General features: G+C 35.7%; 1 protein-coding gene across 1 annotated transcript in view; it reads left to right on the plus strand.

Annotated features, from left to right (window-relative positions):
- The window catches only part of ASCC3 (activating signal cointegrator 1 complex subunit 3), a 343,681-nt gene that overhangs the window by 232,802 nt on the left and 97,131 nt on the right, over positions 1-13,748 (plus strand). The window contains exons 27-30 of the mRNA XM_044245000.1: positions 112-278; positions 388-533; positions 659-779; positions 2,969-3,111. Of these exons, the coding sequence (XP_044100935.1) occupies positions 112-278; positions 388-533; positions 659-779; positions 2,969-3,111 (577 nt within the window). The remainder of the gene's footprint in view (positions 1-111; positions 279-387; positions 534-658; positions 780-2,968; positions 3,112-13,748) is intronic.

Genomic DNA, 13,748 nt, shown 5'->3' on the forward strand with positions numbered 1-13,748 from the left:
AAAGGGAGATAAAGTGGTGTTAAGCATTATACAATTTTATTTTAAAAGGTATTTTTGCCTTTCCAAGGTCATGTGTTATCTGAGAAAAGAATCATTTTTCTTCCTTTCCAGAGTTATTGAACTAACTGGGGATGTGACTCCCGATATGAAATCCATTGCTAAGGCTGACCTTATCGTCACTACACCAGAGAAGTGGGATGGAGTCAGTAGAAGCTGGCAGAATAGAAACTATGTGAAGCAGGTCACTATTCTTATCATCGATGAGATCCATCTGCTTGGTGGGTACCGTGCTATCTGACACCAGTTTATACATTTTGACTCTCACATGGGCAGCAGCCAGCATCAGGACCTGTTCAGTGATTAACATGCATTATTCCTATTTCCTAGGGGAGGAAAGAGGCCCTGTTCTAGAAGTCATTGTATCTCGAACAAATTTCATCTCCTCGCACACAGAAAAGCCTGTTAGAATAGTTGGACTATCTACCGCATTAGCTAATGCTAGAGACCTTGCTGACTGGCTCAATATTCATCAGGTATGTGGAAGATTGATAAATAAGCCTTTGATACTGTGGCGTAGGTGGCTGTATTAAGGAGGCACTAAACATTATAAACTTAAATATAAAAATGGAAAATGATTTCTTTGTCGTTTTCACTGCAGATGGGCTTATTCAACTTCCGACCATCAGTACGTCCAGTTCCACTGGAAGTTCACATTCAAGGCTTCCCAGGTCAACATTACTGTCCTCGCATGGCTAGTATGAATAAGCCTACATTTCAAGGTAAGCTTCAGGCCCTTGGGATGAAATAGCAGCCATTTTGTATGATAGCCTTTAAACGCATTCCAGATAATTTGGGTTTCTTTGAACGGGTAATACTGCTCCAACTTCTCTAAATGTAGGTTATGCCTCCTCTGTTAAGGCATTAAAATGTATGATGAATTAAATATTGAAAATTGGAGAGAATTCATATATGATGCTATCTTGGAAGTAGAGAAAAAATGTATGTATTTTTTAAAAGTAATTAAATAATTCTTTATTAAGTTATTTTCTTACAGTAGTAGCTTGAACAAAGGATAAATAGGAGCTATAAGTATAAAAAATACCACATAATCTTTACCAGAAAGCATAAAACTTACAAATTTTAGTACTTTTTTTAAACAGTCCTTCTGTTTTTGTGTTTTGTTTTATTTTTTATTTTTTTGGTTTTCCTTTTCTAACAATTTAGGCAGGCAAGAAAGATTTAAGAATAACACTCCTATTTTATTGAAACATGTTTTGTTTAGGCTGCATAAGGGATATTTATTATATCAATTAAAAATAGCCTCCAAAATAAATTCTCTAATGTGAACTGCTGTTGATTGTGAGGTGACAGTTGTGAGGTGACTTTTTAGCTGCTGTAATTAGCCTTATGACAGAAGCAAAGTATTGATTGTGAACTGGAGACCAATCTTGGCAGTTCGGATTATTTACACCTCCACAGAAGCATTGTATAAAATCACTAATGAACAATAAATCTGCCGTGAGCTGTTCAGCCACACCTGTTCTTGCAGCAGCAAAAATCCATTAAATGTTGAGGTTTAAAAAAGAGACAGATTCATTCATGATTATGTGTACAAATGATACCAATATTGCACTAATATGTGTATTTTAAACATTGTATTTCTAATATGATTTATCAGAGCATTACCACTTATATTCTGTAAGATTCAGATAAACTGTGAGTGAGAAATAACATAAATGAATTTATTTTTTATGGTATGTATTGTGATTGTTTGTATTTATTTAAGGAATGGCCAGTTGCATACCAGTGATTGAAACAAAGCATTTTGTGTTCTATAAATCAATAGTAATAACTGAAATACTTACACTTCTCTAGATGTATCAGTACAGTAGCTGTCCTTATAAACTATTTATTATACTTGTAGCATATCACTATATTTCTTTGAGTTTAGAAATATGATATAGTGATAGCTTCATTTCTCACTCTTAGGGCATACATATAGTCAAGGTCATGTCATCATTTTTGTTACAAACCTTGTTTCTTAACCCATAAGAAGAAATTTTGAAACATTTCAAACAAGAAATTATAAGAAGGTTGAACTTTTTATATAAAACTTTTACATATCTCTGTTTTAAGTGACCTATGTACACATAAGGATAAATTTTACTTGTGCCAGCTTATGAGCATTTTGGTAAAGAAATCTTGTTTCCAGTTAGGTCACAAGATTTATGTGGCTCTTGAGGTAATTTTTTCTTTCAGTCTTATTATTCAGGTTTCAAACCATTCATTTCCTCTTCTGTGTGTCTACCATCCGTGTGCCATCATCCACGTACAGATTCAGGCACAGTGTTCTCTACAGCTCTCATCCACATTCTCTTATCTTTCCACTTGAAACCTTACACATGTTTTGGGAAAACAGAAGACCTTCATTTGACATATCTCTGGCTAGTTTGTTGATACAAACTCTCAATTATTCCATCGAGTGGTAATGACAGCAATAAAAGGAATTTTTGTGGCATTTCTTACAATTTTCATCACTCTGCAGGACTTGACTCTCTCCCCTAGATGCCAGGACCAATTAACTCTGTAATATCTTTGCTTAGGCAAGCAGAAACACAACCGTGAAACTCAATCTTAGATTGAATATTCGTATACAGCTGTCACTAGACGGTAGCAACTTTTGTAAGTGTCACCTTCCTGAGCAACTCAAAATCCTGAGACCTGACACAGTTAAATATCCCCTATCCAGGCAATGTACTCCCCTCAGTGGGTTCAGCTACCTTCTCTTTCTTACCATTTTTCTAATATGCTGTCAGGTCCAGGTAGTACCACAAACAATGCAGAATTTGATGATCAAATTAAAAATTCACTTAAATCACTTAGTTTCATGTATCCATTTGATATCCTAATGATGTGCATCTTATGGTATAAGTAGCTTATCCTTTTATTTTCCACAACTTTTCAATAGCAATTAGAAGCCATTCTCCAGCCAAACCTGTTTTGATATTTGTCTCATCAAGACGTCAGACTCGTCTTACTGCTTTGGAATTGATAGCCTTTCTGGCTACTGAAGAAGATCCAAAGCAGTGGTTGAATATGGATGAAAGAGAGGTAAGCAATCTATTTTATTTCTATTTCTTACACATGTCAAATTAGTTTATATTTAACATAATGGAAATTGCATATTTAATGATGTTTAGTTTTAAGCTATACTAAAAATTTAATATAATGTTACAGAAATTTAGGGAAAAAGTAGGAAATGCATAATACTGCCACCTTAACAGTATTAATGTTTTGATATATTTTCTTCTAATATGTTCCTGGTGAATATTTACTTTGATATCCATATTTGTTTCCATATGTCTTTCCTTTAACATCATCACCTATGTATATTATAATATATTTGTTTTTCTATTGGTGTGTTCACTGCCCTCATGGAACTTAGAAACAATTTTGCAAAATTGACTTTCTATAAAATATATAATAACATAACCATTTTCAAAAATTTAGAAAACACTAAATGTGAAAATTAAAAACCTGTTTTTATCCTTTAACCAAATAGTAACCATCATTAAAATTGGAAGCAACTATAATTTTTTATGTCTACATAATTGTAGTCTATTATGTGGCTACCCCATTAAATAAATAACCATGCATCATTATTATTATAGGTTTTCTTTATTTAAACTTATTTCCTCAGTATAAATTTAAAAATAATGGGTCAAATAATATGGATTTTTTTTTTTAGTTTTCATATACACTGCTAATTATTTTCCAAAAGGGTTTACCAGTTCACCTTCTCCCATTGATACGTGTATTGTCAGCAGTATATGAGGGTTAAATAACAGTTTTACTGCACCCTCATTTGTTGTAACTTATCAATATATTATAGGTAAGATATTCCTTATTATTTTAATGTACATCCTAATTTGTGTGTGATTGAACTTCTTTTCATTTATTTGTTTACTATTGGTTATCTTTTTTCTTCTTTTTTTTTGGTCTGTTTATTCCTTTAAACTTTTATGTTTTGCAGTACAGCATTTTTCTTATAGATTTGTGGCAGCCTTAACAAATTAAAACACACATACACGCACACCCCTGAAATTTCATATGACATCACTTTTTTCCATATATGTTTATTACCACACACACGCGCGTGTGCGCGCACACACACACTAATCTTTATCTGATTTTATTAGTTAATTTTGCTAATTCCTTGGAATTTTTGTCTTAGTAGCTTTTTACAAATAGAGTTTTTGTGTTTTGGGGTACATTGGTGGCACAGTCAGTTAAGTGTCTGACTCGGTTTCAGCTCAGGTTGTGATCTCAGGGTCTTAAGATTGAGTCCCACGCCAGGCTCTGCGCTCAGCTCAGAGTGTACTTGAGTGTCTCTTTCTCTCTCCCTTTGCTTTCCCTCCAAATGCTCTCTCTCCCTCTCTCTCACCCTCCAAAATAAATAAATAAATCTTTAAAAAAGAAAAAGAAGTCTTTGCATTTGGGGGTTTGGGGCACCTGGATGAGTCAGTGGATTGAGTGTCTGACTCTTTGGCTCTGTTCATGATCTCAGTTGTGAGATCAAGCCCTGTCTCAGGCCCCCTGCTCAGTGCCGAATCTGCTTGAGATTCTCTCTCCCTCTGGCCCCACTTCCCTGCTCATACTCTCTCTCTTTTTTTTTTTTTTAAAGGAGAAGTGTTTGCATTTTATGTGATACAGTTAATAATCATTCTTTGTGATTCTTTCTACTACTTCTAAAGGTAGATATTCCTCTTTCCCTCCATAGATTTATAGTGATTTTCCTTTCTTGTACTTGTCTTGCTTTTTAGGGATATTTTTCTCATTGGAATTTCAATTAAAAAATAGATAAAATCAGTAATAAATTTGTTGCATTGTTTCCCTTTCTCTCCATATCTTTCCTTTTTCATCTCATGCAGCCTGAAGAAGAATAGTCAAAACAGTGTTTCTAACCCACTGGTGTCCAGGCTCAGTAGTTGGTATATTTTCCCCTTCTACTTCTCATGAGTCCTTTAGGATTAGTAGGCCTGTTGGATGATACTGTGTATATTGCAGTTCTGTGCTAACTAATATTAGTTAACTAATAATTCGAAATGTTCTTGTATAGGCCTGTAGGTAACTTTATTCACTGATAAGTAGCAGATCCCAATATTGACTTCCTATAAAAGGTGTCACATGACACTTTTAAGTAGAGTGACCACTATCATATTACCTCAATGTTGTTTGTGTATACTAAATATTTATTTAAGATAATGATTTAAGATCAAAATAATTTGTTAAAAGTTTTCTTGTCCTTTTATTCAGTTATTCAGTTAGTATGTTCAAAAGAATCACCCTGCTGTGTGTAATAATATCTTGAACTTAGGAAGCAAATGGTGAGAAATAGATGTATGGAATATTGACAGTTTATGTGCAGCATCTGTCTAGGCTTAATATATTTTCTCTTGCGTCTTATCCCTAAAAATGTTCCAAATGGACGATTTTCTTTGAAGTCAAGGTATAAAGTACATACCTATTGAATACATTTTGAGATGTGTGTTCAAAATGTATGTGTGTGTGCGTGGCAGTGCATTTTGCATGTGTGACTCATACTAACCTCAAATGTGAACCTCATGTCCTCTTCCAGCTATAGTACACTTACTATTTTTTTTTTAATTTAAATGTATAAGACCTAAGAAACTGTGGTCACCTCAGCCATTGTGTAGAGTTACTTCTCTGTTTTTTGTTTTTTTTTTTCCTCCGCACAAAAATTTATCACCAAGGCTTATTATAAACCATAGAATTTACTTGCATGGCTTCTGCTGTTTTGTAGATTTTTCACTGCTAAAATAAGACAGCTAGAAATTATGTCATTTCCAGACATTGTGTTTTACCAAGTACATTGCAATAGTAAGACAATCCAGGCTTTGTTTTAGTCTTTCCTCTAAAAGTCATCACCTTTAAAATCAAAATGTCAGAGGTTTTGCAACTGATTGCTATGCAAATTCAATCCGATTCTACCAAAAATCTATAAAGCAGGTGTTTCAGTTTTTGATTCCCCTAATTACCTTAAATTTTTTAACATTTTAGTCTTCATGAGAGTTACTTTCCATCATATTGTGGACTAGAAGTTTAGTGACAATTCCTGTTGCTACTGCTTGCACAGTTTCAGATTGGTGTTCTGTGGCAGGACCAGGTAGATTAAGTGGGTCAGCAAAGGAGAAAAAAAATAAAAGTTATCCATCGATCTTCGTAGTCCAGTAAATCTTCAAAGTACTAGGAAGCAGGACCACCCCTTCAAGTGTATCATTGATGTGAAATTATACTGTAGCATGGGGAAACCCCAAAAGTAATACCTTTCAGTATTCCTCATCAGGAAGTGATTTCAAAAGTTGGTAGGCATATACCACCATGTCACTTGGAATCTCAGTTTGATAAACACCACTGGTACATTAACTTCAGACTGTTGTTAGGTTTTTACATTACTCTCTCATCCTTCAAATCCAGGTCAGAAACATTGGAATTCTTGGGCTTCACCCTCAAGCATACAGCAGGAATAGAGAATATCTTACCTCTGTGACTTCTGTGCAAGAGAAGATACTCAGTTGCTGGCTGTCTGTAGGTAGTCTTTCACCGTCCTTTAGCTGGTTATATCCAGTCATTCTGTTCTTTTGCAATCCCATTTCAATATTCTCTAGCCAGGGGGCTAAATTATAAAGTTACCCACAAACAACACATGCTATATGCAGAAGAGGAGAGTAGAGAGAAGAAAGAGAAATGAAATTTGTTAAAATATATAAAATGTGTAAGTTAAACTATGCATAGGGTATATATGAGATAGCAAAGGTAGAGGTACAGTATTTTTTTCTGCAACACAGGACAAAACGTATTTGGCCAGGGAGCCAGACATTTCTGATTTATTTTCTCTACCCTCCATCACCTGCACACTACTTCAATCAGCCTATAAGCTAATTAAGAGTCTTTATCCATTGGAGTAACCAAAACCACATTCTTGAAACATTAGAAATTGGATTTTTATATATCCTTACTAAATATGGCTTTAAGAGTTTTGATTAGTTTTTCAAGTGGATAGAGTAGTGTGAGATTTTGCTAGGATCTATCCAAATTTTTCTGTCCCCTTATTGTGCAGCGATAACCCAATTTCTTTAGCAGGATTGGTTACCTAAACTACACTATGACCACATTTTGCTTAATCACCCATACAATGAGAGATGTAGCTATTTCAGCTTCTTTAAATTGTTACATCCCTTTAATGTTAAGTCTCTAAACTAGCACAGCTAGAATTATAAGGAAGGGAAACAAAAATTTTCTAAGTGGTTTATTAGCTATGACTACAAAAGCTTTTGCACATGTTGAATACTTGATTGCTGGAACTGTATATTCTAGGAATGAGAGAAGCAGTATCATTTAATGATGACTACTTCAGAGCATACACCTCATTTTACAAGGGAGTCCCCCAGTCTTGCCAAAGCAGTGTCTTTCAGCTGCCACTCTGAGTCATTTATCTATAAAGCCAGCTCTTTCTAGGTAATGAGGGAGGCAGTAAGACGAGTGAATACCATGGCATCCATTGTCTTAATCTTTCTTAATCTTAATCTTTCTGCATAAAGTTAATTCCTCACTCAAGGTATCTCCTATCCTGTTTCCTCAGAAACATTATCATAGGAGATATTAGATGATGTATAAAGATGATGTGTTCAGTAATCCTACTGTTGAGGCTACTGAGAGCACTCAATAAACAGGAAAAAGAAACAAAATCCAAAGTGTCCATTCTAGACATCATCCCAGATAGATGTCACCTCTGAAATAGCAAGGATCCAGTATAATCTCCTTACTACCAGAGAGCTCTCTGGTCCTCTGTGCAAGGTCCTTTATAATGGGCCTGGGGATGTTTGCCCTGGTGGCATTAGGCACAGAGCGGGGGCAGTAACTGGGTCTGCCTGAGGAAATGGTAGTCCATGTTTAGCCCGTGCATAGTTTTCATCTCTTCCACCACAGCACCATTTAGTACATGAACCCGCTGCACACAACCCTGGGATCTGGAGCAGGGGGAAACTGCCTGATAGCCTTAGAAGTGATCATTTTATTCACTTGATTATTAATAGCATTGTCCACCCTGCTGTTAACTCCTTGGTAAACATCTTCATGGGATATCCGTAGTCTGTTCTGGGACCATTCTAAACTTTCATCCCCATAAATCTTGTGCCCTTCTTGCCACCTGCCCTCCAGCTGAATTAGAGATAGAAGGGAAAGAAAAGGCATATGCATGGAGTGTTCATGAATTGCCTTTCATGATATTCTTCCATCTGGTCCTTTTATTTCTCCTGATGATGGACTGCTGCCAGGTACACCCCCTGTATATCTGGAGAGATCATGTAGCAGTAGTTCATGATCAGTAGCTTCAGTTGCAAAATTACCTGATATCACATCAAAAATGCCCATAAAGAGTAATCCTCTAACTTAAGTCATTAGGCAGCTCTTGCCAGATTTTGTAAAGTGTTCATTAACATATGTATTGAATATCTACAACTTTACCAAGCACTGTGTCAGCCAACTGATCCCTATTCTCAAGCTCAACTAGATAGAAATTTAAAAATATATATATGATGCAGCAAATAATATTATAAAAATTGCTATAAAAATGAGAAATGAGGGTGCCTGGGTGGCTCAGTGGGTTAAGCCCCTGCCTTCGGCTCAGGTCATGATCTCAGGGTCCTGGGATCGAGTCCTGCATCGAGCTCTCTGCTCAGCAGAGAGCCTGCTTCCTCCTCTCTCTCTCTCTGCCTGCCTCTCTGCCTACTTGTGATCTCTCTCTGTCAAATAAATAAATAAAATCTTTTAAAAAAATGAGAAATGAAATATGATAAGGGGATGTGGGGCTTCTTCAAATAGAATGGTCAGAGAAGACTTCTTTTTTTTTAAAAAAGGCTCTCTGCTCTCTGCTCTCTGCTGAGCAGAGAGCCTGATGCGGGGCTCCATCTCAGGACCCTGGGATCATGACCTGAGCTGAAGGCAGAGACTTTAACCCACTGAGCCACCCAGGCGCCCCAGAAGACTTCTTTAAGGAGGTAACATTTAAGCTGAGAACCACAGCATAAGAACAAGTTAACTATACCATGAGAGAAGATAATAGCACTTCAGGTCAAGGGAACAGGATGTTAAAGGAACTGAGATCAGCTCAGCTGGAATAGAATAAGCTAGGAGGAAAATGGTAAAAGTTAAATTTCAGAGGAGGCAGTAGCCAGCTCATATAAGGCCTTAGACCCTTGGTTATAGAGCTCGGATCTGGATTATAAGCACTAGGGGAAGACAGTCATTTATTTATTTATTAAAGAAACATCTTTAATAAGCTCCTTCTGTGTATTAGGCAAAATTCCTAGGCTGAGAATTAACATTCTTGTGGAGATGATTAGATAAAAAGCCAATATGTCAAATCATAATAATTTCTATGGAAAAATAAATAAGCAGGGTAAGGAGAAAAGGGGGTGTTGAGTAGTAAAATATTATACATTGACAGAAGTACAGAATGCCCCTGTGATGAGGGTAGCTTTGAATAGAGAACTGGAAGAAGCAAGGAAACAAACCAAGCAGATAGCTAAGGGAGGGGTCTCTCTAGGAAATTAAAAGGTTTTAAGTTAGGCAAATGACACACTCAATTTGCATTTTAAGGTCACTTTTGCTGCTTAGTGGAAAATGGATTGAAGTGGAGGTTAAGCATGGAATTAATGATGGTGGTGACCTATGGGCCACCTAAAGTAGTGACAGTGGAAATGGAAAGATGTTTTGGTCTGGATTCAGTAGGACTTTCTGATAGATGAGAAATGAAGGTTGAGAAGATGAAAAGAGTCAAGAATGACTTTCCAGTTATTAACTCTAAATGTCTGAGTAAATAATGGTGTCATTTATTAAAATGGGGAGAGCTGAAAGTATAGGATGGAAAGAAAGGAAAAGACAGATTTGAGCCAAGGGGGGAAGAAAAAGAAAAAAGTTATATTTTGGATGTTAATTTGTATTTCCAAGACCCTCAGGGCAATTAGATATAGGAAGTCTGTATAATACACAGGAGATGTGAAATGAATATATGAACTTGGGAGCATCAGCATACAAGCAGCCTTTACACCTAAGTAAGCACATGAGACCCTGAGACAGTGTGTGGGGCCGGGCCTTGAGGGACTCAAGGTAGACCTTGGGTAAAAAATGAAGAGCTGGCAGAGGTCACTGAGAAGGTGATGTCAGTAAGGAAAGTCTTAAAACATGGTAGATGAGAGGGTTTTGTGAAGGAAGAAGGGTTTAACTACTTCAGATATTAATGGGAGCTGAGTGAGATGAGCAGGGAAACAGCGATGGGATTTAGCGCTCTGCCCTCCTGGATGAATGTGGCAAGCAGCAACTTGGACAACTCGAAATCACAAGGTCAGATTTGGTAGTTTCTACTAATGACAGTTTCCTTTCTTTTTTTTTTTTTAAGATTTTATTTATTTATTTGACACAGAGAAAGAGAGCGAGCACAAGCAGGGGGAGCAGAAAAAGGAGAAGCAGGTTCCCTGCTGCAGGGCTTGATCCCAGGACTCTAGGGTCATGTCCTGAGCCAAAGGCAGAAACTTAACTGACTGAGCCACCTAGGTGTCCCTAATAACAGTTTTCTATTGTCTTTTGATTCATTTGATTTTTTATTCAACATACATATTGACCTCTTTCTTCCTTATAGGTAAGTAGTTAGTACCAAACTTTGAAGATGGACTTTGAGATTGTTGAAAATCAGAAATTAAGTTGAGTTTAATATAGGGTAGCCACATTTTCTACTCGAAAATCTGTTTTAGTATCAAACCAAAATAGATTTAGCTTGCAATACAAAAGTCCCACCCCAAGTGCTTTCTATTTTAATCAGGCCTCGGACCTCTTAGTGACTGACAAGTAGAGAAATTACTAGGCTAATAATATCAAAAATAAGTATCAAAAGCTAAGTTTTAAACAGACATTATCCACAGATTTGCTGAGCATTGGACATTTGAACTTAGTTGGTCCTCATGGAATAGTTGTGTAATTCACAGCAGCTACAAAACACGAAGCTGTTTTATTTTGCCGTAGCTGATATCATGCATGTCTTAATGAAGAAGGAGGCAAAGGTCTTATGCTTAGTAATAATTGACATATTTATAGACTACTTTATAGTCCATTAAAGGCTTATGTTATGTCTTTTTATCATGAATTTTGGGAGGATTATTCTTGTTATCCCAGTTTTATAGATAAAAAATTGAAACTTGAAAGAAGTAAGTAATTATCCCAATAGTGTGAAATAAATGGAGTTCAGAAACTCAAAAGCAGGATAGCTGACCCAGTTTTTTCACTCTGCCATACAGTAACTGAAATCTTTGACAACACACTGACTAGACAAGATGGAAAAGTCACAGTGCCCATATGTGTTTTGATAGGGATAGAAATATACAGTAAAGACAGAAAAGTCAGTAGCTACAATATAAAACACAGGCAGCCAATAAGAGCGTAAGAACTGTGCCATTCTTAGTCATGAGTGGTGATATTTTCATTTATAAAATAAGATACTTTAAGATATTCTTAATTTTTAGGCATAGGAGTAGAAATACTCAAATACTGAAGAATAATTAGGTCTGCTAATCATCTGTGTAGTTCTCCAGTTGTGTGAGTGTAGTACACAATTCATTATTTCAAATCTTACCTGGTTTTTGCCCACAGTCTAAAACAGTGAGGCCCAGACTTTGGCCAAATGAGTGATTTCATTATTTTAGTATATCACATCCCTGTGGTAATTAAAAGGTGGCATTGTGGTTGAGAACGTGGATTGGAGCCAGGCCTCTTGGGTTCAATACCAACTACCCATTACAAGCTACATGACCTTTGTGGGGTGTTCAGCCTCTGAGCCTTACCCCTTCAACTATAAAAGAATAATAATAATCCTATCCTTATAGGATTAAGTATTAAATGCATTAAGTTATGTAATGTACTTAGAACAAGCCTGGAACAGAGGCAAATGTTCAATAACTGTTTTGTTTGTTTGTTTTAAGATTTTTATTTATTTATTTGAGAGAGAGAAAAAGTGAGAGAGATCATGAGAGGGGAGAGGGTCCGAGGGAGAAACAGACTCCCCGCTGACCGGGCCCCCCACCCAGTGCGAGACTTGATCCCAGAACTCTGGCATCATGACCTGATCCAAAGGCCGTTGCTTAACCAACTGAGCCACCCTGGGTCCCCTAAATGTTTAGTAAGTGTTAACTGTTACTACTGTTATAGTACAGCAGCATTGAATACCTTATAAATGGATAAGTTCTTTTTGCTGAAATCTCTGTGGTTAAATTCGCTATTATTTTTATAATATTTTTCTTATGTTCCTCCCTAAATTTAACTCATACTAATGTAGTATTTGTTCACTTAAAATTATGCTACCTTAACAAAGTAATTTTATAAAATCCCTTTCATTAGCTTTATCTGCATTTTAAAAGCTTTTCAAGACATGGAAATGCTCTCCAAACGTGTTAGAATCTGAACTCTCTAAAAATGGAAAGAAGCATAAAATGTATATTCCAGAGTAAATATGAAACACTGACTTGGATTTCCTACCAATAGCATAGTGAATTAAGTTAGAAATATTAATAAGGAAAAATCTTTAATGTTTTGCCCTACAAACCAGTTTTGATATTGCCATCATTAAGAATTAGGAAGGAAACACATTAAGAAGGAAACACTGAAAATAGTATTGTGTTTATTTAGCAGACATAGCAAAGATTTACATGTTATTGTTTAGATTTCATTTATATATTTAATTTACATGTAATCTTATATTTAATTACATTCATAAATATATTTATGTATTAATAGTGTGGTAAATCATTTTGAAGAGGCATTGTTGTGGGCTTCAGAGAAGACAGTAAGAAACATATGATAAAGAGCACTTGCAAAGATTGGAAACTTACTTTCTTTAATTAATTAATATTATTTTTAAATCTCTTTTCCCTTAGTAGATCAGCAGGATGTTCTAAAGTGTTTCTTTCATTTTGACTTCTTCCCCTTCAGTCTATGGGGTTTATCATACAGAAGTGTTTTTAAGAAATTAACACTTGGTAATTATAAGGAAATGTTTAACTTTAACATCTGTACCAGATGTGATATATTTAATTATCTTTGTTTTTAAAAAGTTTCGTAACTTTCATTATTCTTCGGTATGCTGCATCTTTATTGAGCATTTGAGACAATTGATAAGTATTATTCAGTGGCATATGGTCTGAGTCTGACGTGCTTTGAAAAGAGTACAGAGTTTTCTGATAATGAGGATTCTGTGAAAATGGGAAAACCAGCACAACAGATATGCTTTGAGAAAGTATGGGTTTTTAGCATCTTGAAACAATATATCACACTCAAAGGGACAGAATTGGGCTGTACAATCTGTTGGCTCATTCTTGTCCAATCTGGTCTCCTCCTTTCTTTTGGAGCCAGCATTGTCATCAACTCACTGAATTATATTCTGACTGGAATGCATTTTGGGCACAGAGTAATGTATCTACTTAAATGGAATCCTATATTTCTACAAAAGCTTTTTGAGTGTAATAAATTTAAAATATAAAAAAATTCTATTAAGTTAAAGTAATTGGTTCAACAGTTTACATATGTGCCTCCTCCACCATCACCCTAAAAAAAAAAAAAAAAGAAGAAGTCACTATTTAGAGGAATATAGATCTGTTTTTGTTTTATTTATAATATTGAAT

This window comes from Neovison vison, chromosome 1, assembly GCF_020171115.1.
Source record: "Neovison vison isolate M4711 chromosome 1, ASM_NN_V1, whole genome shotgun sequence".
NCBI classification, from domain to species: domain Eukaryota; kingdom Metazoa; phylum Chordata; class Mammalia; order Carnivora; family Mustelidae; genus Neogale; species Neogale vison.